At 45.9% G+C, this 24,673-nt stretch overlaps 10 protein-coding genes across 10 annotated transcripts; all 10 read right to left on the reverse strand.

Moving 5' to 3' along the window:
- Positions 1-216: 216 nt before the first annotated feature.
- Positions 217-4,296, reverse strand: TbgDal_VII2600 (hypothetical protein, conserved; the record flags this gene model as incomplete). Its single annotated transcript, XM_011776279.1, has 1 exon — positions 217-4,296. One exon carries the CDS (start codon positions 4,294-4,296, stop codon positions 217-219), a length of 4,080 nt encoding a protein of 1,359 aa, XP_011774581.1.
- A 1,439-nt stretch (positions 4,297-5,735) lies between these two features.
- TbgDal_VII2610 (40S ribosomal protein S15, putative) lies at positions 5,736-6,194 on the reverse strand (the record flags this gene model as incomplete). Its single annotated transcript, XM_011776280.1, has 1 exon — positions 5,736-6,194. The coding sequence occupies one exon, from the start codon at positions 6,192-6,194 to the stop codon at positions 5,736-5,738; it is 459 nt and encodes a 152-aa protein (XP_011774582.1).
- Positions 6,195-6,960: 766 nt separating this feature from the next.
- On the reverse strand, positions 6,961-10,020 carry TbgDal_VII2620 (hypothetical protein, conserved; the record flags this gene model as incomplete). Its single annotated transcript, XM_011776281.1, has 1 exon — positions 6,961-10,020. One exon carries the CDS (start codon positions 10,018-10,020, stop codon positions 6,961-6,963), a length of 3,060 nt encoding a protein of 1,019 aa, XP_011774583.1.
- A 1,493-nt stretch (positions 10,021-11,513) lies between these two features.
- Positions 11,514-12,440, reverse strand: TbgDal_VII2630 (N-acetyltransferase, putative; the record flags this gene model as incomplete). Its single annotated transcript, XM_011776282.1, has 1 exon — positions 11,514-12,440. One exon carries the CDS (start codon positions 12,438-12,440, stop codon positions 11,514-11,516), a length of 927 nt encoding a protein of 308 aa, XP_011774584.1.
- Positions 12,441-12,880: 440 nt separating this feature from the next.
- On the reverse strand, positions 12,881-13,399 carry TbgDal_VII2640 (40S ribosomal protein S15, putative; the record flags this gene model as incomplete). Its single annotated transcript, XM_011776283.1, has 1 exon — positions 12,881-13,399. The coding sequence occupies one exon, from the start codon at positions 13,397-13,399 to the stop codon at positions 12,881-12,883; it is 519 nt and encodes a 172-aa protein (XP_011774585.1).
- A 569-nt stretch (positions 13,400-13,968) lies between these two features.
- On the reverse strand, positions 13,969-14,337 carry TbgDal_VII2650 (hypothetical protein, conserved; the record flags this gene model as incomplete). The annotated part of the gene is made up of 1 exon (XM_011776284.1): positions 13,969-14,337. One exon carries the CDS (start codon positions 14,335-14,337, stop codon positions 13,969-13,971), a length of 369 nt encoding a protein of 122 aa, XP_011774586.1.
- Positions 14,338-15,450: 1,113 nt separating this feature from the next.
- On the reverse strand, positions 15,451-18,306 carry TbgDal_VII2660 (hypothetical protein, conserved; the record flags this gene model as incomplete). The annotated part of the gene is made up of 1 exon (XM_011776285.1): positions 15,451-18,306. One exon carries the CDS (start codon positions 18,304-18,306, stop codon positions 15,451-15,453), a length of 2,856 nt encoding a protein of 951 aa, XP_011774587.1.
- Positions 18,307-19,009: 703 nt separating this feature from the next.
- Positions 19,010-20,278, reverse strand: TbgDal_VII2670 (tyrosyl-tRNA synthetase, putative; the record flags this gene model as incomplete). Its single annotated transcript, XM_011776286.1, has 1 exon — positions 19,010-20,278. The coding sequence occupies one exon, from the start codon at positions 20,276-20,278 to the stop codon at positions 19,010-19,012; it is 1,269 nt and encodes a 422-aa protein (XP_011774588.1).
- A 1,235-nt stretch (positions 20,279-21,513) lies between these two features.
- Positions 21,514-23,316, reverse strand: TbgDal_VII2680 (hypothetical protein, conserved; the record flags this gene model as incomplete). The annotated part of the gene is made up of 1 exon (XM_011776287.1): positions 21,514-23,316. The coding sequence occupies one exon, from the start codon at positions 23,314-23,316 to the stop codon at positions 21,514-21,516; it is 1,803 nt and encodes a 600-aa protein (XP_011774589.1).
- Positions 23,317-24,194: 878 nt separating this feature from the next.
- TbgDal_VII2684 (hypothetical protein, unlikely) lies at positions 24,195-24,509 on the reverse strand (the record flags this gene model as incomplete). The annotated part of the gene is made up of 1 exon (XM_011776288.1): positions 24,195-24,509. The coding sequence occupies one exon, from the start codon at positions 24,507-24,509 to the stop codon at positions 24,195-24,197; it is 315 nt and encodes a 104-aa protein (XP_011774590.1).
- Positions 24,510-24,673: the final 164 nt, after the last annotated feature.

The following is a 24,673-nucleotide window of genomic DNA, read 5'->3' on the forward strand; positions in this document are numbered from 1 at the left end:
CAGCCCGACCATCATTAACTGAGAAAGTGAGGTAAGAGCGAAAATAACACAGATATTAACAATTCAAGAAGAGAAATTACAAAACTTCAAAAAAAGAAAAAGTTTGCGGTCAAGGAAAAGGGACACAAACACATTCAAAACTATGCTCAATACACAAGAAAACATTTAAAAAATATTCTAGCAGCAACACAAAGTATAGAAAAAAAAATCACGATCTCAGCGGTTACGGATAACCCATCTCTCCAACACACAACCACACGTAAATGAAGCAACATCAACCCGCATATTCGGATTACCACGACGTTTTTCTAAATCATTTACCGGACGGGAAACAAAACGCTTCAGCAACCGTTTGAACCGCCTATCCTCCTCCTGCAATAAAAGAATCCGCTCATCCTCCTCCACGTCCATAAGACCACAGGAAAAAGAACCAGAAGCGTCCACTCCTTCTCCTGCACGTAAGGTGTCATTTTGCAAAGAAGTTCCAGCACCATATGTATTGAAGGCACCAGGGGCAATTCCCCTCCTCTCACCATCGAATCCAAAATATAGCACATCACCAGCTTTATCACTGAAGGTAGATTCTGCAGTTTCACCAGCATTAAAAGGTCGCAACGAGTCAACTCCTTCTCCTGCGCGTAAGACGTCATTTTGCAAAGAAGTTCCAGCACCATATGTATTAAAGGCACCAGGTACAAGTTGCCTCCTGTCACCATCAAATCCAAAATATAAAACATCACCAGCTTTAACACCGAAGGTAGATTGTCCACTTTCGACAGCATTAAGAGTTTTCAACGTTTCAGCAACAAAATGCAACCCTTCACGGTCCTGTGTTTCAGTTGCGGTGACATTATTCATAGATATCGCAAGCATGTCATCAGTGAATTGATCATGGAGATCAAATGCACAATCATCATATGCACAAACAATATCCTTGCGGGAGGCGTCCTCTTCACCTCCAATAGCAGAAGCACATAATGCAAACCGCTCACGGCATTCATCACCTTGCAATCCTTCACGGTCCTGTGTTTCAGTTGCGGTTACATTATCCATAGATATCGCAAGCATGTCATCAGTGAATTGATCATGGAGATCAAATGCACGATCATCATATGCACAAACAATATCCTTGCGGGAGGCGTCCTCTTCACCTTCAATAGCAGAAGCACATAATGCAAACCGCTCACGGCATTCATCACCTTGCAATCCTTCACGGTCCTGTGTTTCAGTTGCGGTTACATTATCCATAGATATCGCAAGCATGTCATCAGTGAATTGATCATGGAGATCAAATGCACGATCATCATATGCACAAACAATATCCTTGCGGGAGGCGTCCTCTTCACCTTCAATAGCAGAAGCACATAATGCAAACCGCTCACGGCATTCATCACCTTGCAATCCTTCACGGTCCTGTGTTTCAGTTGCGGTGACATTATCCATAGATATCGCAAGCATGTCATCAGTGAATTGATCATGGAGATCAAATGCACGATCATCATATGCACAAACAATATCCTTGCGGAAGGCGTCCTCTTCACCTTCAATAGCAGAAGCACATAATGCAAACCGCTCACGGCATTCATCACCTTGCAATCCTTCACGGTCCTGTGTTTCAGTTGCGGTGACATTATCCATAGATATCGCAAGCATGTCATCAGTGAATTGATCATGGAGATCAAATGCACAATCATCATATGCACAAACAATATCCTTGCGGGAGGCGTCCTCTTCACCTTCAATAGCAGAAGCACATAATGCAAACCGCTCACGGCATTCATCACCTTGCAATCCTTCACGGTCCTGTGTTTCAGTTGCGGTGACATTATCCATAGATATCGCAAGCATGTCATCAGTGAATTGATCATGGAGATCAAATGCACGATCATCATATGCACAAACAATATCCTTGCGGGAGGCGTCCTCTTCACCTTCAATAGCAGAAGCACATAATGCAAACCGCTCACGGCATTCATCACCTTGCAATCCTTCACGGTCCTGTGTTTCAGTTGCGGTGACATTATCCATAGATATCGCAAGCATGTCATCAGTGAATTGATCATGGAGATCAAATGCACAATCATCATATGCACAAACAATATCCTTGCGGGAGGCGTCCTCTTCACCTTCAATAGCAGAAGCACATAATGCAAACCGCTCACGGCATTCATCACCTTGCAATCCTTCACGGTCCTGTGTTTCAGTTGCGGTGACATTATCCATAGATATCGCAAGCATGTCATCAGTGAATTGATCATGGAGATCAAATGCACAATCATCATATGCACAGACAATATCCTTGCGGGAGGCGTCCTCTTCACCTTCAATAGCAGAAGCACATAATGCAAACCGCTCACGGCATTCATCACCTTGCAATCCTTCACGGTCCTGTGTTTCAGTTGCGGTGACATTATCCATAGATATCGCAAGCATGTCATCAGTGAATTGATCATGGAGATCAAATGCACAATCATCATATGCACAGACAATATCCTTGCGGGAGGCGTCCTCTTCACTTTCAATAGCAGAAGCACATAATGCAAACCGCTCACGGCATTCATCACCTTGCAATCCTTCACGGTCCTGTGTTTCAGTTGCGGTGACATTATCCATAGATATCGCAAGCATGTCATCAGTGAATTGATCATGGAGATCAAATGCACAATCAACTTTTTTGGATGTACTGCGTATACGTTTTTCGTTGGATTTGTTATTTGTTTCCGCTGAGTTATTTTTTGTGCTTTTTTGATTGTCTTGATCCGATATGCCTTGATTATTGTTTTCTTTGATTTCGTATGAATATTCGTCTTTTTTGTTCTCTTCTATTTTTTTTTGTATTTTTTCTTTATTTGCATCTTCGTAAATTTCTTCTTTTTGTGTTTTATTTGTGTTTCTTAGTATGTTGAACATGGCGTTTACCTCGTTTTCCATTATCTTATCCCTCTCCTGCTCCTCCCTGCATATTATTCCTTGCTTGTAGTTTTTCCTTTGTTCATGTTTGTTTATGATCTCCTCTCGTTCTGTTGTCTTTATTTTTTCTGGCTCTTCATAGTCTGCCTTTATGTGTCGTTTAGTTGGTGATTGCGTTGAAGCCATATCCTGTGTTTCGTTGAGCGTCGTTGGTGTGGAGTGTGACACTTTGTCGTTTTTCCATAAAATATTTATGAGTTCGTATATTTCTTGATCCATCGCCTCATCCAAGTCGGAGTCCCAAGAGTTCCATAGAAGGAGACTCTCATTGGTGTTAGATTTTCTAACTGGATATTTTTCAGTTGGATGTCCTTTCTCATCTATTTCCTCTTTCTTTATTCGTGCAGCGTTTAACATTTTTAGTGCCAGTCTCATCCTTGTTTGTAATTTATGGATTGCAATGGCGTGTTCAAGATACATTCGTTGACGTTGTGCTGACTCTTGTATACGCAGCTTTTCAGTTTGTAGCGGATACGCGTAACTAATCCATTCACCTGCGTTTATTTCCACCGCTGGTTCCTCCTCGTCGCTACACTCGCCGCCATCAACCTTCCTCGTGAGGTTGCGCCTATCGACGCTTTCCTTGCTAACTATCAAGTTGCGTCTCTCCTCCTCCTTCTCGATTACAGCATGTACATTTTGTAGTGCTAACCACATCTTTTCTTCTGCATCTAACCGTTGCTGATAAGCTTTAACCTGAAGCACTCTATGTGTCATCATTTTTTGAATTAGAGCGGAATACGCTTCCATTTCTTCTATGTGGAGTTCATGCCGTGCAATGTCCTCATCGTGCTGAACCCTCCAACATGGGGGGTCAGTTGATACTTCTCGCCTGCTCCTCTCTACACTACCCTTCAGGTCATCTGTGACGATGTGAGCAATTATATCAGCAGCCGGAGAAACCGCAGGACTCTTGGAATGGCCTCGCCCCCTGGGCACAGACATTGTGTCGCCGCTAAACAGAATAGAACCGAAGCGACCGATAGAGGTTGTTGCACTCATTGGGTGAGCACGTGCTGCTTTGAACCCCTGTCCAACCTGCCCACCATGAGAACGATGGAAGGCGGAGTTTAGCCTAATGGGAGAAGGAGGGTTCTTTTCATAATACCGCGATGCAGACCGCGTGTCAACATCTTCCCACATCCCCACAGTACTGGTGCGAGAGACGCGATCTTGTGGAGCGGAAGGGGGTGGGGATGACGTGAAGCTGCCTACGGTTTTGCTCTCCAAACTATCCCTTCTAGTCGCCGCACGCTTGAGGAGCCCTGCAGCCCGCGCTAAACCTCCACGGCGTCTCGATGGCGCATCCGTATTTCGCGATCTCATCAGAAGATGCGCTGGCAACTAACGAAATGCGGTAGTTGTGGAAACACACCCACGTACTTGGTAACCGTGATAGGCGTTCAGTCTTGTGCAGATGAGTGACTATTATATATATATATATATATTATACAGGAAACTTGAAGGTAGATGTGCTCCTGGCACCTTCACACTGAGGGCAACTCAAATGACTAAATTCTTCTTTGTCACCGCTGCTGCTTCCTGTGAACACCTGGTGTCTTAAGGCAACCAGCGTTGCACGTAAGTGAAACTTCTTCCAATTGCTTTCCGTGTCTCTTTACAGCGATATTGCGTCGCTCGTTATAATACGTAAAGTCACCTCTGCCTCACGGAATAACACTCACCAACGCATAAGACGTTGATAAGGGAGGGGGAAAGCCTGGCACTTGTCGCACTTTCACGCCGCAGCGTATTGACCTGTGTCCGCAACAGGTGGGTTCGGCTCCTATTAAGCGCTCAAAGAAGAACTTCCAGGTAAACGAACGCGTCTACAAAAGTGCGCACGAAGACGGTGATACCGTCACGAAAAAAACAAAAAGAGAGAAGATTTACACCTCCACTCCACCAAAAATGAGTGGAGAATTCAAACTCCCTTTTACTTAATGCCCTTTTGGTGTGTTTTATACCACCACAGAAGCAGTACCAGTCACAGGTTCGTGCGAATTTGCCCGGCCCAAACTGCCTTTCGTCGTGCACACACTACCAGGGGGTTAGACAAACTCCGTCAACCTAAAAACAAAAACAAAACGAGCGCCAATAAATGTGTATATATGTATAACTAATAACACAATCACACTTAACCTCCCCCTCTGCTCCTCCCCCTCCCTGGATATCGACCAAAATTTCCTATTTCTCTTTTTTTTTTTACCTACCTGGAATGTGGGTTAAGAGTTTTTATTACAAAATATTCTTTCTTTTATTTATCCCTGTTTGTTGTCAGGTTTTTAATCCGCTGTACCCCGTTATCAGCCCACCTGTCGTCCTTTCCTAAATCCCTTTCCTCACTCAATTCAGAGAAACAGCTGCACGGAAAGTGCTTTGAATAAAATGATCCAGTAAATACGTCCCACCAATAAGCCTTTGTTGAGATGCAGCACCTAATGTACATTAAAAAAAAAAAAAAGAAGAGAAAGAAAGGCGAGGAAAAAAGAAAACGAACATTCACACCAAATTCAATATCAACAAGCAGACATAACACGGAATAAGATGTCAAAACAGCAGGGACTCCCCCCCCTCATACCAACCAAAAAAAAATGGAGTGCTTTCACAAGCAATAAAAATAAAAAAGAAAGAAAGAACATAACTAAACTTAGTGTTCTTGATCGAAGGGAAGGCAACACAATACCACAAAATGATGCATAGGCAGGCGTGAAACAAGACCAAACAAGTCATGGATTGCATCCCATTCAACTCTCGATGCTTCACTACTTGAGGGGAATGAAACGAGAAGAGTGAGTCGCACCAAAACCGGGGCGGCCGTGAGCGACAGGTTTGTACGTCAGCGAGAACTCTCCAAGATAATGGCCAATCATCTCACCCTTGATCTCCACCGCATTAAACTGGCGACCATTGTAGATTCCCACAACAGAACCCACCATCTCAGGCGTGATCACAACATCACGAAGGTGTGTCTTCACAGCTTTTGGTTTCTCACCGGCCTTCACGTTCTTCTTCGCCTCACGCAGGCGCTTCAAAAGCACAGGGGCGCGACGGTCCGCGTGGCGGTTCATGCGTCTACGGGCGCGAGCATGCACAAGTGCCTTGAACTCCTCCTCAGTGAGCGCAAGTAGTGGGTCGATTTCGTGGCCACGGTACGTGAATTTGTGGAAGGTACGCTCCTTCTTCAGCTGGTCGTACCGCTCCTGTGTAATGTTCGACGCCATCGCCTTCTCTCCGTCTACACGATATTAATTATAAGGAAAAGGGAGGGAAAAGACATAAAAGCGGAAAGCCACCAGGAAGGGAAAAGCCGTTACTCCAACAAACGCTTAAGTGTGTTAACACCACTTTTGGAGACGAACACCTTATCACAAGTGACGGCCTCCTCTTCGTTCGTACATATGAATATATAAATATATATCAAACTGTTACAATCAGGGGGGAGAGAAACGCGGGGCCGGTGGACCGCAAGTCATCTGAAGAAGTGATCATATCCAAAGCATCGTAAAAAGTGAACACCTTTCCGCGTTCTGTATCGGAACATCTACATCAACAAACAGCTATAATGAAGACCAAACAGAGAATGTATTCAGCCACAAGTTTCCTCGTTTTGATTCTCCAAAAATTGGTAACCGCGTCATGGAAAATGTAGCGAAGGATCATCTGCCATGATCTGGCACCAACCCGATCAGCTAGTTGCGCATATCTCAGGTGGATGTGACCCCGTTGGGTGGGGTTATACACGTACAAATACACATGCGTACTTATACTTCATACGCATGTATTAACAAAGTCGAGACCCACAGCTGGAGGAGGGGGGGCCGTGATATTTTTCGTTGGCAATCCCCTCCTTTTTGCTTGTGCTCTTTCCACCTCACCAGCAGCCTCTACCGAGCTTCTTCAGGCCCCCTTGTCTCACACGTCCTTTTATTTCTTAGCACAACATGATCGCAACCTCTCTTCAAGAGAGGAAAAATTCTTTAAAGGAAGCTAATCTTCTCTTTCCGTTTTCGCATCTCCGTCAGAAAAGACGCTGTTGGGTATCGAGATGACCGTCTGGCGTAAAGCAGCACAAAAATCGTACCACTCCACAACGTCCTTGTCCGACTGCACTACGAGACTTAGTGGCACACAGTCATTTGTAGGGTCCCGAAGACTCGATGTCGGTGGTGACGGTACGTTACTTTCATTTGCCCGTTGTTTTCCTTTGCTAATACTTTTAGATCGGCTCCTTCTCCCCTTCACACCTTCACTGTTTTCTCGTTGGTTTTTGTTCTCTCTCGGTGACGGGTGGTTTGTTTTCACGGCGGAAACCGTTGGTGAAGAGACCAACTTTGATCCCGATGCATCAATGGAAAAGTGAATCGAGCTTCCAATGTGTTTAACCCGTGTCAGAACATCTGTGAAGACTGCCTCCAAAGAAATATCTTTGAAAGGTTGAATGAAGGCCGTCCGCTCCAGCCTTAACATATCATACGACTCTGATAGATTGAGGAGTTGCGGATTCTCTTTGTTCGGTGAAGAACCTCTTTGCTTATCCGCCTTGCTTCGCATGAAAGGGCAGGAGCGCTGAAGATAGGTTTCTGATGGTTCATATTTGTTCTCGTCGAATGCCTGCATCGCAGCGGTTGAGGTTACGATCGGGAGCAAAAAAACACCCGCGACCACCTGGCTCTCAACTATGAAGGGACCAAGAATACTTTCAATAATATCATATACGTATTCATGAGATCTAATGACGAGGCGGCGCCAAAAGCGAGTGAGAACCGACGCGCCTACGCGGCAATGACTACTATTCGGCTCTACTTTCACAATGCCTTGTCCTTGGTAGGATGGCCGATGACGCACCTTTCGCTCGTCGGCTCGCGGCGCGGCTTCGTCGGCTGATACATCCTTGAAATTTATCCTCCCACCAACAACCGGCACGTCACTCTCCCTAAATGTCTCAGCCACCGCAAGAACGACGCAGCGCCCAACCTGCGCATCCATATCGCCCACCACCTTGAGAACCGATGACACAAGTTTGTTGTATGTAAACAAGTTGCTTCCGTCTGTGTCATATTTTAATATCCCTGCCTCCGCGTTACGTAATACTCGTTCCATCAAACCGAACAACCCAAGTGGTAGCCGGCCATCCAACACATTGACGAAGAGATAACATAATGGTTGTGTATCCTTGTGCCGCCGAGCAGCGTACCAGAGGTTGTAGCTTACTTTGGCAAACTCCATTTCAACTGCGGCGGCGGAGTTATTAGATGGATACGTGGGAGCCACGGTCCCTGACTGGAATAAGTGCTGATGAGGCGACCCGTAGGTATACGTCCGAAGAAATTTGTTGAGGAAATAGGTAACCACGTAACCAAAAGGAACATTTTCTACGCGTTCCTCCACTTCTGACACTGTTGCATCGAGTCGAACAAGGTAATTTTCAATACGTTCGAACAATTGGTACACCCGAGGTATGAACATTTTAGAGTCCCGTTTGAAGCGGCACGCCAACCGTAATGCTTCAAAGCGAGAAAAGAAGTCGTACAAAAGGGAAGAAACATCCTCACCGCTCCAGTTAAGATTAGGAATATCGCAGTCAACGTTGGTGCGCAAAAAGTGGGGAATTTCGTTCCACATAGAATTTGGGAACACTGGAATGAGTCCCCAAACACCCTCATCCCCAACGGTTTTTAAGAGGTTCTCATCATCAATCCATTCGAGTACGTTCGCCAGACGACGCAGCGCAAGGACGGAGGAATTTAACTGGTGCTTAAGGTTCATTGCAACCGCTGTGAGTTCTGCAACAATTCCACACGTGCTCTTCTTTAAATCGACACCCAGATCCGTTTGAATGGCGAAGGGCAAGTTACGCGGTCGTGGCGTCAGAGGTACGTCATCGCCCTCAACCCCGGTGTTCATGAAGCGCTTCTCATGAATGTATTTTTCAAGGTCAACAATCTGTCCCTGAAGCGACGCTACTTGCAGACGAAGATTATTGTTACTGGTACGCAGAACATTAATTTGAAGTCGGTACGCGGAGCAATCATCAAAAGCATTATTCAGCAGCTCACGCTGAAGAGTAAGACGCGAATTGCTCATTTCCTTACGTGAAGCCTCGATAAACTGAGGTGATACCTGCTCACTCAGTTTTTTCACGCCATCCTCATTGGAGTTGATCGCATTTGATGTCTTAGGTTTGTTGTACAGAAAGAGCGCATCGTCTATCTTGGGCACGTCAATGCGATGCTTTCTAAGGAGCGAACTCAAGTCCTCCACCTGGTTGACGAGTCCCTGGTTAGTTTTAAACACCAGTGTCACAAGCCTTTTTAGCATGTTGAACTCATCCTCCTTCCGCTCGCAATCATTCAATCGCGTCATCACAATCTCTTTCGCCTTCGATAGTTCGTCATCACGCTGCTTTCGCAACGTAAACACCTCCTCGCGTAGTTGTTTTGCCACCGCCTCTGTTTTACGGTTTTCGCGGATAAGTTGAAGTACTTTTCCCTCGAAAAACTTTTCATATTTTTTATACACTGTTTCCTCCAACCGTTTCACCTCTGATGTGTGCGACTCCTGCATTGCCTCTAGCGTTGAGGCGAGTTCCTTTACATAACGCCGAGTTATCAGCATCACACCAGACAATGAAGGATACACACGACCCATATCGTCTAATGCCTTCGCCATGTTTATGGACCGTTGCGGCTCCGGCACATGTCTAGCGCAAGTGGTGCACATGCTAGTTTCAATTTCCTGTACTCGCTTCTTAGCGCTTGTTGTACCCTCCGTAGGAGTGGCGTCGGTGTTCCATACCTTATGCTCCAAAGCTCCCCTCCCACTTTTCAATAACGGCATGCAAACTGGTTGTTCAGATGGTTTCGTAGGTGTAGCCAAGTGAGCGTCACGCATCGCCTTTCTTTTCTTGTTTGGGGTATCGAACCGCAGAGGTATTTGTGGCACGAAGCTCATGGTTCGAGTTAGCGATCGTGCATTCGCCAGTGTGGATTCTAGAGAGCAACTCTGTAGTACGCTGCGGCTAAGAGTGGTTTTGGCGTCATCGGACATGCTGTCGTTTTTCGACAGTGACCACCGTTTTTATTGTATTGTCTCGACCACGACTCTTTGGTCCTATATTTACCTTCGCTCCGTGGCACTTCTACTGTTGATCAAAACCCCAATTGTCGGTCACTCCCTCACCACTTCGCTTCTTTGTATAACAATAATAATAGTAATAAAGGTAGGAGGTGAGGCCCTTGCTGTTAAAATTGGCCCCCTCCCTCCCTTGTTCCGTATACACGTTTCACAGGATGTGTACAAGGATAAAGAAGAAACAAATAGTGGGAAACAACTAATTTATGTACTTAAAGTTACGAACACCACAGTAGCAGAATTAAGAAAGAGGAATCGTAACACGCCGCAGTTCCCCGACCAGTAAAAAAAAGGGGGGTGTGTAAGTCGCGTTAGCGGAGGCCGCAGTACTGCTACCAAACAACTAAACGAGGAAACGAAGTAAACGGAGCGAGTGACTATCTGTATCCATGCGTAGTGGAGTATAGACATGATTAGCCCAAATTTCCCAACTGCATCCGAACAAACTTCCCTCCCTTTCCTTTATAGCCACCAATAAGCTCTTCGTGGAAAGAACGAATCCTGGCAGAAAGCAGCTAAAACGGCTTTATATATATATATATATAAGAGGACTCCTATTTTACTTTCTTCTTTAGGAAAAAGTACTCTCTGCAGCGCACCTTTCTTTCGATCTGTCACGCACACACAAGTCCTTCTCCCACGCCCTCTTTTAACCCACTTTCAACAGGTGAGAAAAAAGAAGTTAAAAAGAAGAGGTAAAAAAAAAATTCCACACAATGCATTGGAGTGTGCGCACGAAGGCTCCTCATATGCACGTCATGCAAACATAACAATGCGCATTGTGGGCTGCCCCTCTTCCTCAATACTTCAAAAACAAGCCCCTCCCCGAGTTTAAAGGTAGTCGTCACCGACTGTTGGCCTCCACACCGTTATTATTAAGTAACTTGTGTGACTCGACAACGCGCTGTCATCACAAATACACGCACGAATGACGAAGTGAAAAAAAAATGAAGGAAAGAAGGGGGTAAGTGTAAACAAAACACAATAATAATCTTATTCTTTATATTTTTTGTTTATTGTTTCACTTTTTGTTCGGCTCCTCCCTCAACTCGAATGGCGGCATCCACCATGAAATCCCTCATGTTCGCAGGAGGATATTCTCCATCTACATGTAAGGCATTACACGCAAAACACCACCACCGCTAGAGAGACGATCGATTTCTCGTGGAAAATAAGAAGTCAACAGGTTGATTGTGCTCACCACCCCCTCCCTTTTCCTTTCTTTCAGTAAACCACACTCCACCCTATTACTCATACTCTTTTCAATCTCAGACATGCTCCACCTCCGCTTCAGTACATACGTCTCACGGTCTATCCCTAAACTGGATCAGCTTATCGCTACGGCTGCGCCTGCCAGGTAAACTCGTGAGCGATTGCACGCCTCTCCGCGAAAAGATGTTAAAAGAATCTCAGATAGTAGAAGTAGAGGTAGAAGGAGAAACAGCGGCAGCCACAGCTACAGCCGGAGTAGCGGGTTGCACAGGAGTACAGAACGGGGGATCCTTCAACCACAACTTCAAACGGACGGCGTCGGAATGATCAAGGTAGTAGCGCGGCAGAAATTTAGACTTTGCGAATCCCAAATTCAAGTACAATGAAAGAGCACGTTCGTTGTTTGTCGGAGTTTCCAGGTAAACTTCATCACACCCTTTTTCCCTCATGAGCTCAATAGTGAGCGTAACCAGCCGGCTCCCAAGCCGGAAACCACGGAACTCGGGGATAACGGCGAACATAGCTACGTAACCGCGCAGCGGACTGTCGATGCGCTTGCGCGACACACGAGAAACTACAGCCCCTACACGTTTGCCTTTCACGGACGCGTCAGGCACGTCCTCACCGTCGTAACCGTACGCAACAATTGTTAAATCAGGCCATCCGAAAATAAAATACTCATATGTGAAGCTGCTGTAAGGCTCTGTCAACTCCTTTGTGAACAGTTGTACGATAAAATTCATCACCTCTTCGTCACCATCGAATTGTTCATAGCGAATATACTTGTTGTCTGAAACCTTTTGCCAGGCCTTCTCCTCCTCTTTCAATGGCACGAGGGCTTTTACCACCTCGGCATCACGTATTGCCTTCTCGTGCATCAGCCGCTCCGCTAGGAGCGACATCCGTAGACGATGCTCATCGACAAGCGGTTGAGCTGCAGCCACGGGTTTCGTAAGCACTTCCTCCATTTGCTTCTCCTCCAGGGCCATGGCCTGCTTCCGAGTCATTCCCTCCTTCGAGTTTTTCGATGGTACAGAAGTGCCCTCAATTGCAGCCACTAAAGCATCAATATCCACATCCTTGACGTTGTTCTTCGTCGCATTCTTTTTCCCTTTTTTTGGCATCTTATTCCACCTCCCTTGCGCCCTTTTTTTCTTTTCCTGACTTTCCCCCGTTTTAGATTACTTTGTGATTTGACGGTACTTCTCGTTAACGTCAACCGCCTCGGTCACGGGAGTCAAACTTAATACCCTCCTTTTTAATCGACGATTCTCACGTTATTTTATATTATTTGTTATTGTAGAACCAATATGTGGAAAGTTAAAGCCACGAAAGAAGCAAAAAACAGTTACAAATGCAACCGAACAGACAAACAAATCGAAGGCCAAATGGAAAGAGTAACATTTGAAAGAAAAGAGAAGACAGCAAAAGATAAACGAGGGGTGAAACCCAACAAGTTGCGCATTAAAAAAGGGAAGAAACCAAAGCACCGTTCACAGAAATGAAAATAAAAACAAGACCAAACAAGTCATGGATTGCATCCCATTCAACTCTCGATGCTTCACTACTTGAGGGGAATGAAACGAGAAGAGTGAGTCGCACCAAAACCGGGGCGGCCGTGAGCGACAGGTTTGTACGTCAGCGAGAACTCTCCAAGATAATGGCCAATCATCTCACCCTTGATCTCCACCGCATTAAACTGGCGACCATTGTAGATTCCCACAACAGAACCCACCATCTCAGGCGTGATCACAACATCACGAAGGTGTGTCTTCACAGCTTTTGGTTTCTCACCGGCCTTCACGTTCTTCTTCGCCTCACGCAGGCGCTTCAAAAGCACAGGGGCGCGACGGTCCGCGTGGCGGTTCATGCGTCTACGGGCGCGAGCATGCACAAGTGCCTTGAACTCCTCCTCAGTGAGCGCAAGTAGTGGGTCGATTTCGTGGCCACGGTACGTGAATTTGTGGAAGGTACGCTCCTTCTTCAGCTGGTCGTACCGCTCCTGTGTAATGTTCGACGCCATCGCTTCTTGCCTAGGATGACTAAAATAAACGTTGTAGTAGTGGAGGGAACATATATACATAAAGAGACGGTTATATATGTTTCAATGCGCAGGAGGGAAAATAGATATTAAAGCGGGAGGACGTATCGTACCACCACGTAAAAGAAGCCGTCACTAAAACTCTGTGGATACTGCCATCTGGAACTCGATATGTGCTTTGCCATCCTTTCTTTGCCACGAAGGCAGGTGCAAGTATGCATCTCAATATCTTCGTGTTTACTTCCCATTCCGTGCATTGTCATTTAGTTCTAACTAATGTTACCCACAACACATCAATTAGCTTCAAAACACTGCTGCATGGAGTTAGGGTCCCCATCACTCTGTTTTCTTGCAGTGCTTTCAACTCACCTGGTACGCACCCCTCTTCGCACAACATCACCGAATGATGAGAACCTCTGATGTATCGTGTCTCACGTAGGTGTGTTACACAGAGGCATGGATATGTGCTACCAGTCTCACCGCATGTCGTTTCAACACACGCAGATGCGCAGTGAACAACACAAGGCATACCTAGCACCAAAAGATTCCAGCGGCAATGCAGTATTCGTATCGCGGATACGGGGAAAAAATGTTAAGCAGTGGGTATCACTTTACTCATCTGGAGAACCCTCCGTCACGCGCACCTTCCCCACAGCCTCTACGTACTCTTCCATCAAACTATCCAACGAAGCTTTTGCCGATTCTTCGCTGCCCGCCGACGGCTTATGGGATTGCTCTCCCGAGCTTCCCTTTTGTTTGAAGTCAAATCGAATTCCTAAATCGTCTTGCAATGGTTTTCCCTCCCAAACGTCGGAGCCATTCGCCCGCAGAGCACCGAGCAATTGGTCAAGTTTACCCTCTAACGAATCGCTGGGGTAAGTCGATCCCGCAGTGCCAGTCCCATTGCCACAACTCACGTCGTCTTCCTTTCCCAATGCGGCTAAAAGCGCCTTCATATCCCCCGCGAGGTCCTTGTCCATCACGCTCCTACCAATGGCGGGAACGAAACTTTGAAAACCGTATTTTATATACCTTTTCGCCTATAACCTTCCTCGTTGTGGAGTGCAACCCCAGTTGTAATTAATGATTCTTTTGTGTCACCGCTGAAGTAAAGAAAAAAACATAAAAAAGATGAAGCGTAAATGCACAGCCAAAAACACTTCCAGGAGAACTGCTTGCAATCATACGCACAGGCACAGACACAGACACAGACACACACACACGCAAGGAAGTAACAATTAGGTAAAAAGCCACGACACCTGTTTTAAATCCCATAAACAAGAACACGCCCAACATATCTCTTCATGTGTGAGGTGGGTTGTGACGGTGCGTTATTTGAAGGCGCTTGGTCTCAACTTCAAGCCGTTCCCATCACCACTCACTTCCTCTCTTAACACCTTCATTTCCCTCTGGGCGTGTATACATGTGTGTTTATGCGATTACTTGATGGCGAATGAGTCGTCGAACCCATATTCACATTCATACAAGCTGCGTGTAATCACCCCATCATGGATATGTTAATATTGATGTGATCCTTATACCACCTCCCTTCCCAACAACAACAATAACAATTTTGATCCGTTCTCAAGCCACGGGGCATGAATCCAACGAAGGATCGAAAAATTACAGAATGAATATATTTAGAAAAGGGCACATTTAGCTGCTGACACAACACCAACATCTCTCTCCCATTCTTTTTCCCTTACTCCGTCTCCAACAAATGCAACCTGCATGCTACTAAACCGATAGTGATGCAGTTATCGCTTGAAAAAAAAAAAGGAACAAAAGGGGGGAAAGAAAGAAAAGGCATTTGTTGTTTTTTTTTTGCCATTTTCTTTGTTGTCCTTTAGTTTTGTCACTTGAACAAAGTTGCTACAGACAGACACGCACACACGTATATATGTGTGTCCGTATGCAGGTAGTGAAGAGCCGTGAGTGTGGGAACCCACACCGCATGCGTTGCCTTTCACACCTTTCCCTCTCTATGGATTCTATAATTTGTCAGCACTAAAACCGTGCCGTCTGTACCGGCGGCGGCACTCTCGCATCTCCACACTTGCACCCTCCCCCTCCCTACACCGTGAAGGGCAACATTACTTTATAAGCTGCCGAAGAATAAGCGAAACCTTGCTCGATTTTTTGATGCTATCCATCGCCTGCAACCTGATCGACTTCGTCGCATTATGTAGATCGATACCATTCACTCCATCCACCTGCCATGAAATCTGCCCGGCATCATCTGGAACCAATGTTTTCATAAACGGATGAGTCTTTAGTGCCGCTGAGACAGGAGGAAGACGAGTCAACACAAGCTTATCTCCTCCATGTGTCATGCTGATATCCCAGGACGTTTTTAGGTCAGGGCGGCGCAACTCCATGTTCATACCGTCGAAGTGATCGAGGGTAACAGCGTTCTCAAACGTCAGTGGAGGAGCTTCCTTCAGCTCAGCCATGACCTCAGGAGTCATGGCGACACTGCCCTTTGGGGCCACTGCTATGCGCACCGCAGCTGCATCACCACCGCCGGGAGAGGTTGACGAAGAAGATTCTTTTTTGCTTTCGCTCTTCCTGGATACTACCACAGCCGCATCGGAGCGCGGTTTTACGTCTACAAGTGGCTTGTCTACCACACCTTGAGCCTCCGCTGCCTCCTTCAACGATGTACCAGCACCACTGTCTGCTTTCTTTCCACCTTCGTGAGTCTCCTCTTTAGCCTCTCCATCCTTAGATTCACTATCCTTCGCCTTATTGCTTTTCCTCCCCCTTGTACGTTTCTCCTCGCCCTCTTCCTTGTCTTTTCCCTTCTTTGTCTTTCCACCCTTTTTCTCCTTTCCACTCTTCTTCGCAGCCTTTGACAGCTTCTTTCCCGCTTTCTTCCGGGCATCCTCCTTGTCCTTCTTCTTCTTTTCAGAGGCCTTTTTCTCAGCTTTCCTTTTCTTGGTTGCCTCACCCTTTTCCTCACCTTCCGTTGTCCCAACCTTTTTGGTCTCCATCGTCGCTACCGTCGAGGATCTCACCTCCCCCGAAGTTTCCGCGGTTCTGTCGTCGGTTTCTGATGAATGGGGCGTCTTCCGGCGGCGGCCCCGCTTTTTGGGTTCCGTTTTCTCGCTACCTTCATGTTGTGTCTCCTCATCTCCCTGCTCCCGTGTTCCCTGTCCTTCTGGCAGCGGCCTATCCGAGTCAGTACCATGCCGGTGTTGTGAATCCAGGTTTCCAGCATTCTTGATTTCGTCATCCGCAGCCGAACGCATAACGTTGCTCTTTGACCCCCCTCTCTCTGCGAGTTCAGCACCCTCCAACTTCTCGATTTCCGTGGCCTTCGGTTGCCGCCGTGAGTTCCCCACCCCCACCGCAACTGATCCGTCCTTGGAATCAGAATTTACAGTGGCCACGGTTTGCAATCTCAAAATAAGGAAAAGGGAGCTGCGCATAACGTCATCAAGGAAAGAATTGTTTTTCGGCTCGCATCCATTGACTTGGGCAACGTGCAGATTACCGAGGTGGGTGTTAATGAACTCACTCGCCGCATTTGAAAGCGAAATATTCGGGGAAACACTATCTAGTATCAACTGGTTTTCACCATTCGCAACCAATTTGAGCTTCCAATCTACGGAAACAGATGGCCGCTTTAGAATAAGGCACGCTTCCTGCCCAGAAGCACCTTCCCCCCCTTGCGGTATAATGTTAAACGAAACCTCCTGAGGATCATGCATGCCCGAAACACCTGCAACAAGCAACGAGACTTTTGTTACCTTACTCTTTAGTATGTTTTGTAACTTCTCCAGACGCGACACTCGGACTTCCTCACTTACATCACCATCGGCCTCTTGTTCCCCAGGTTCACGAATAGTTACCCCATTTATATTATAAATCGGTAATCCACCCTCGCTTAGTTGGAGGGCATGGAAGAGTTCACCACCGGTTGATGTGGCAGTCCGCAGTGTATTTTCCACTCCAATCAGTTTGCTCGCCATATTGATCAATAAACCCCATTTAAACGACGAGGCAGACCGCTCAATTGTGATCTTTCCGGAAGAGGGGTCGTAGTAAGTTACAGTAACAGGAGGATCGCTTATATCTTGCGGGGAGAATGGAAGGGAAGGCGTGATACGGGTGGTTTCCAGGTTCAGTCGATCCGGTTGTACCATCAACATCCATCCCAAAAGACTGTAAAATGACTGGACCACCAAATTCGCCGTAGTCCCATCCGCCGCAGCAGTTTCACGAGGTATCGAGTTGCTGCCGTTAGAGGTCAACGGTGCACTTATGGAATCGAATGCGGTTACCAGCGCAGCACGGAACTGAAGAAAGTCCTGTGTGTTCTTTTTGGTAGCCGCAAGAGCCTGAAGTTCCACATCTGTCCGTCGGGAATTCGCTGGTGAGGCTTCTTCTGCAGCGAGGCGCGCCTCCAGCCGCTGGCACACGACTCCATAGTTATCCCGCACCACACCTGTGCAGAGTACAGCGGTAAGTGAAACCACAGCCTTAGCACATGCACTCCGTTCGGCAAATATCTTTTCTAGACGTGGCATAAACACCTCAGCTTCTTCATCCGAGCCACAAGGTACGAGTACCTCGCCGTCGCTTCCGACCGCACAGGAAGCGAAGGCGAGCATAACGCTCTTTTGCACCAGATAGAGGGCTTCTTTCGGAGTTAACCTCGAGTCAAACTCCAGTATTCGGCGGAGCTCACGAAGCACCACACCTTGTACGCGCGACACCTCTGAGCGAAAAACTCGGTCGTGCTCAGGGTTAATCACCACTTGTTTCAGTGTTTTGTCATATTTCATAAATGGTGTCAATAGACGGGTTTTTAGACCAACAATGGAATTAACAAATGAAACATCCGATGATGTAGCATCGGATGTCTGAGAGCCAGAGTGGTCAGCCTTCCTTGAAGCAGCGGATTCCTTCCGATCCTGCTTAGCGCCGCCACGAGGCCGATACATTTTGTCGCTAGGGTAAAGGGAAAGATCAGAGTATGAAGTGCGCTGTCCGCAATTCTTCGCTCTCACCTCACTCACTCTCTGCCCAACACAATCCGCACAAAAAGAATAAAAGGCTAAACTGATGGTGCTCTACGCAGACACTGGTAGATGAAGGGCCCTAGGTTATACCGTATTCGAAGATAAAACGACGCGCCACGCAATAAACATAAACGTTCAGCAAGATTTAAAAAAAAAAGAATAAAAGGGAGAATGAAACAAAAAAGAGCTATCTATCTACCAAGTATTCGAAGAGATCAAAAGCAGTGACAGTTCACACGCTTCACTTGCAACACCAACCCCTGAAAGGGGTAGCTAGGAGATTAATGCCTTCCGTTCCTTAAAAGAAAGAAGTTATAATGATAAATTATTAATAGAACTAACACAGAACACGCATCGGATTCAATCACCATAAAGTGCTCCCAATACTAAAAGTTTCACACACACACACACACCTCCCTCCCTTGTGGCTCCCTAATGATGCGACTCGTCCGTAACTTCCTGAAGGAAGAGTGAAAAAAATTCAGAGTATGCGTTCGTGCCAGAAGAGGGGTGCCATAATACACACACAGTCCCTCATCTCACCGTTGCTACAATCGCGTGTGCATGATACTTCCTTTTTCCCGTTGCATTTCAGTCGTCCAACCCCCTCCTGCGCAAATTTCAATCACTTTACAATAGCATTTGTTATTCCCGGAACAGTTAGGACACCGAGGGGGTGCTGCGCGGGAATATCACCCCAACGCACGATGCTCTGATCATCCACGCGAAGAGGACCGAGAAGACCCGTTGCAGCATTGCCTGAAAGTTGCTTTGTTTCAAGTAGCGCTTCTTTGTTGTAAGCCTCGCCAAAAAGAATACGGTCCCCAGGTTTTGCACCCTCAGGTGGCTGTACGATCCGCAGGCTAGTTTCATTGGAAGCACAAAGGATCATACCGTGTGAATTGATGTCCCTAAGGGATCTGGGTTTCAGGTTGCATACAGTAATGCACAGCGTTCCCTCCACCTCTTCAGCCTTGTAGTGGTCTACGAGACCACTAACCACAGTGCGTGTTTCTGTACCAATGTCCATGTCCTCAACGAAAAGCCGATCGGAATTGGGGTGCCTTCTAACGTTGAGAAAGCGGCCCACACGCAAATCCAACTGATTGGGATTCAATGGCACTACTTCCTTCTTTTTCTCTGGCGAAGATATACCATCCTTTGCAGTAGCAGCAGAGGCAGCGGCATTTGCAGCTTTGGCCAACTTCGCCTTCTCCTTCTCCTGCTTTCGGCGCAGTATCTCCTCATCAGAGGGTTTGGCGAATACAGGTTTGTCACCCTTAGCCTTTCCTCCGCCAGTGGCACCAGCTCTACCACCGGTTGCAACTGGAGTAAATTGAGAAAATGCATCACCCTCCAAATTTGGAATGAGCGGAGCAACTCTCTCGTTGCTTCGAGTGTGGAGTGCCCAAGCTTTCACGCACGGGTATGCCTCAGGTGTCCACAAGGGATGATTGTGTACGGCCACGTATAAGAGCAGGTCCGCGATTGTGGGAAATGTCCCTCCAGTTAAGAAACCCTTTTTCCCATCACTGAGGTCAATGCATTTCTCCACTTGCAGCAACAAGTGTCTCATGAAACTCGTGCAGCCGGAGTCCTTGAAAGTTTGTGTAGGTTCATTCGAGACGACCAGCGACGCCCAGAGCAACCACTGATTCACCAATGGAGCCACATCCGGGGCTGCACCAACAAATTCCTTTAATTTAGCATCCACTGCCGTCTTCCGCAACGCGGAAACAAGTGGCACAAGTCCATTATGTGTCTTTGGTCCCGTTACAACAGCGAAACACTCACCTCCAGAGTTTACATTCTCGGCAGGAACCCCAAACATGTTGAGTACATCCCTCAGCACCTTGCAAAAGGGTGATTTTTCCTGAAGAACGTACTTGTACATTTTTCAAACTGTATAATGATAATTCAGTTGTTAAAATGTGGGATAAAATACAAACAAACTTGAGAGAATATAGTGGAGGCAAAGGGGGAAGCACAGGTAAAAGATAGAGTTTAAAACCAAAAAGGAAACCGAAATGCCACATAAAAAAGTATATGTGTATAAATGGCACGTGATTCAGCATAGGAAAAGATGGCCAGAAACTCACTTATTAAACAATGGTAACAACTCAACTGTGGCACCTCATGGACCCTTTCTGCAAAATGCCCCAATACTTTTCAACGTAAGTCCATCATCTATACCCTTATATTTCCGATAATCAAATAGCGTTAAAACGTACCCGTAACGGAGCGACATAATAGCACTTCGCAAGTCGCCGGAGCGCGTGTCTTCAAGTCTGCTGCTTTCTTTTTTCTCTCTTTTTTTTTGCGATGAACGGCATTAAGGAGGTATCTTAGAAACCCATTGAACGCGCCGGTTGCGGGGTCACCAACACAAACTCCAACTTGATCAATGGTTCACCATCAACAGAACGACGCCAACGCGTTGGGACGATGGAAAACAAAAAAAAGTATACAAGAAGGATAAGGAAACAAAGTGCCTGCGGGAAGTTAACGTACGCCCTTAAACCAACTGATACGCCGAAACCCTCCACATGACGCAGCAAAGTGGCTCGGCACCCTCAGGGTATTCTTATTATTATTATTATTTTTTTTTCTCTGCGTCATGAGGAATCGCTACCGCACCGTGCGTGTATGATGTAGACGTTAAAACGAGCCCCCCCCCCAAAAAAAAATAATAATAATAATATGAAGAACCCCACACACACCTCTGCAGTACAACAAACAGAGGGACGCCTCCTTTTAGCGGTAAGGTGCACGCGACCCGATTGGCGTTGGAGACAGGAGGGAAAGCACATGACAGCAAGTATCCCTAACAGAAGCACATTACACCTCCATAAAATTTGGACTCTTCCAGTTTGTAGGTTTTATTTTTCACTTCCCAAATGTGAAGTGCTAACAACCCCCTACAAAAGCGAGCAGCGATGACTCCAAGATGTAATTCAAGGAAACAACTGATATGTTCCCGAACGTAACTGCTGAAACTGCCCGTGTATGATGGAAAGACGGTGAACGCAAACAACAATTATTGCCTCAGCATGCTCGGCAACCTAAACATGATAGTCCGCGGTAAGAGCAAAAGAACCAGCGCCCCACGTAAATTTGCTTCCTACATTTTTATTTGACCCTCGCCTCATCACTCAGCGGTTGCCGTTCACCAGCTCGCAGAAAATTTTTCACCTTGTAATTGGCAACACGAACCCTCAACTGAGGAATGTCGTTCTTGAGAATCGATATAATGCTGTCCTGTGATTTTTTACTAAGTGTTGGTAGTGAAGCAATGCCTTGCCGCCCTGCGACGGATGAAGAATTCAAAAATTCCAAAATTTCGGGTTTCACAGTATCTTTCCAACGAAGTTGAGTATCCATTGTCTTCTCATGCCTGACATACAAACGGTCAAATATGACGTCAATGTTCGTCAGCACATCATTTTCAAAGTCAACCAATGACTTGCGCGTCTTCAAAGCGGCAAACACGGCGGCGATCGCGGTAGCGGAGGCAAGTAAGGCTGCAACTTCCGTGAAACCGCCAACCGCAAGCAGAAGTCCGGAGACGCAAAAAATCGCAGGTGGTGCCAAAGTGGCAACAACCTTCATCTTCCGGTATGTTGATACAATTTCAGTGCAAACACGACCGGCAAGAAGTACTCGTTTCACCCCTTCCTCCAACTCCGTGATAAGATTGTCGTAGCGACGCAGTGGTGCTTGAAGAATTTCACTGACCACTTCACTTCTCTGTCGAAGAAGCTCATCTCGGGCAATAATCGACGTTGACTCCTTTTGTGGTGATCCCGATGCTGTTTTCCTCCCTCCAACAGCCGTTTCCTCGGTTGAGGAACTCTTGTTGAAGGCAGCAAAACCTGCTGCGTCCCGCGTGTCGTCAAATTCATCACCACGGGGAAGAAAATAGGTAGTGTATATGTGTGGAATGTCCTTCATTTGTAAAACTTTGCTTAGGTTCCAGCAAAGGACGCCATACACACGAGCAAAATCCGCTGCCTTGTCATACATATCTGATTTGTTTAAAACGATAAGCAGCTTATGCTCCACCCCAGCTAGGGATTTGGTGAGAACATCTAATGTTTCACCTGTAGTACCGGGGTTAGCGGGGTCAAACATCAAAATAATCAAGTCACACCGTGAAGCAAACCAACGTGTCACAGCGAACAGATCATACCCCCTGAGCTGACCCTCAACTGATGTCCGATCATTCAAATGAATAGGAGTGTCAATCATGTCCGGCGTGTCGACAATCATGAGACCGGGTGGTAATAGAGACGTTGCCGGCAATTTGCGCGTCTTTACCTTGAACTTGTTGACAAAGTGGATGCCAAATTTGCGCAACTCTTGAAAACTATATCGTGGATCACTTACAGCAGTCGGTCCATCCTCGGTTATATCGTCTTCACCACTCTGAATAACCGTAAAGCCGTCATCCGTTGGAGATACGCCCGATCGCTGCAGTTCGATACCTAATAAACGATTAATCATCGTAGACTTTCCCGCGCTGTGGTTCCCAAGGACAATCACCATCGGCTGGCGGTTGCTGTCATGGGAAAGGAACCGTAATTCATCGCTGTATCGCTGCTGAACACGCCTCTTTAGCGAATTCAAATCCTCCTCAACACTTTCTAATGCATGCTGCCCACTTTTGTTCGAGCCGCTTTCCATGCGATATATCCCGTTATATCCGTCACTGGCACTTTCATCCCCACTAGATTTCAATCCAAACTTGTTTAACATCATTACAGTTGTAGTAGTCGCAAAACACATGCGGTTAGTCGAACAGTTGGCACCCAACTGACTTCTGCGCAACAGTCGCTTCAGTGATGATGTGGTGGGTAACGTTATGCTACGAAGTGATTTAAGGGGCGTATTGAAGTTTCTACATGCTAAAACTGCACTTCCTAACTGCCTCATTATACTTTTAATGCTCTTCCCCTATTTATATTTTACTGCCCGTAACAAATGACTTCCTTTCCTTTCCTTCGTGATAATGTCTTTTTTTTTTTTCGTTGTTTATTTTTGTTTGTTTTGAGATGAAATTGCAGTAGCAACAGGAGAAATAAGGGGGAAAGTATCTTTTTTTTTTCAAATTGAAGAACTGCTTAGAAAAAAGACATCAAATAAATTGCAATACAACGCACATACGTATCATCCCCCTTTTTCCACACGTACAGACAAACCTTTTTCATCGCAGCCTTTTTGTGTGAGCAATAGTGGGGAAACCTATATATATATATATATATATTTCCATCCTCTCTCTCTCTCTTCCTCTCTTCTTTTTTTTTAACAAAAAAAAAAAAGAAAATTCTGGATATTCTCTTCCTTGCTTTTCTGTTTTTTTTTTTGTTTACCAGCTACTCTGTCCAGTTTGTTTCGCCTCGCCTCTTTACTCTCACTTTTTGTCTTCGCCTTTTCTTTTTTTTTTTTTCATCACCATATGATAATCAGCACGTGAAGAAAGAAAGGAAACCATACGGTAAAATAACATTTTCACTGATCCTCAGCGAAAATAAAGTTGGTAAACATTACGGTGAGGGACGGGGAACAAATAAAAATAAAAACAAAACAAAAGCAACAAGAACAGGAACAGGAACAGGAACAGGAGTTGAAAAATAAAAATACCTAAAAGAGCAATATGAAATATTTTACAGGCAAAAATGGCGGAAAAGGAAAAAACAAACAAACAAATCACACCGACTAATACGCATCATATAGCGTTTTAGGGCCGCAAAATTCATTTTTTTTTTTTTAAATTGCTCAGTAATACCGGTGAGTCAAGGAGGGGTAAAACTTCACACGTGTACTTTCCTTCCTTTAATCTCGCCATCATTTTGTATTCCTAAAATATTTCCTATTCGGTACATATCTTTCATCTTTTTTTTTTCTTTTGCCGACATTAACTCCCCGCCCCCTGCACCAAACACACAAACACACAAACAAGAAGGGGGGGAAAAAAAACACGCAATGCAACACGCACTCATTTTCTCAAGGACACGGACATCACATGTCACGTATAGTAGCAACAAAAAATTAAATGAACAACAACAACAACAACAACAACAACAACAAGAAAAAAAAAAGAAGATGAAGGGTAAAAGAAGCAGCATGGGAAATTTATAATACAAACAACCATTTTCTCAATTCATATTCATAAACGTAAGGCACGATATGAACATTAGAAGGAGTTGAATTCCACTCCGTAATGTTAATAATATAATTACAATCATATGCACTCCTCATTTCCCTCTTCCCATTCCTAAATAATAAAAGT

The sequence above is a fragment of the Trypanosoma brucei genome, chromosome 7 (genome assembly GCF_000210295.1).
Source record: "Trypanosoma brucei gambiense DAL972 chromosome 7, complete sequence".
NCBI lineage: Eukaryota > Euglenozoa > Kinetoplastea > Trypanosomatida > Trypanosomatidae > Trypanosoma > Trypanosoma brucei.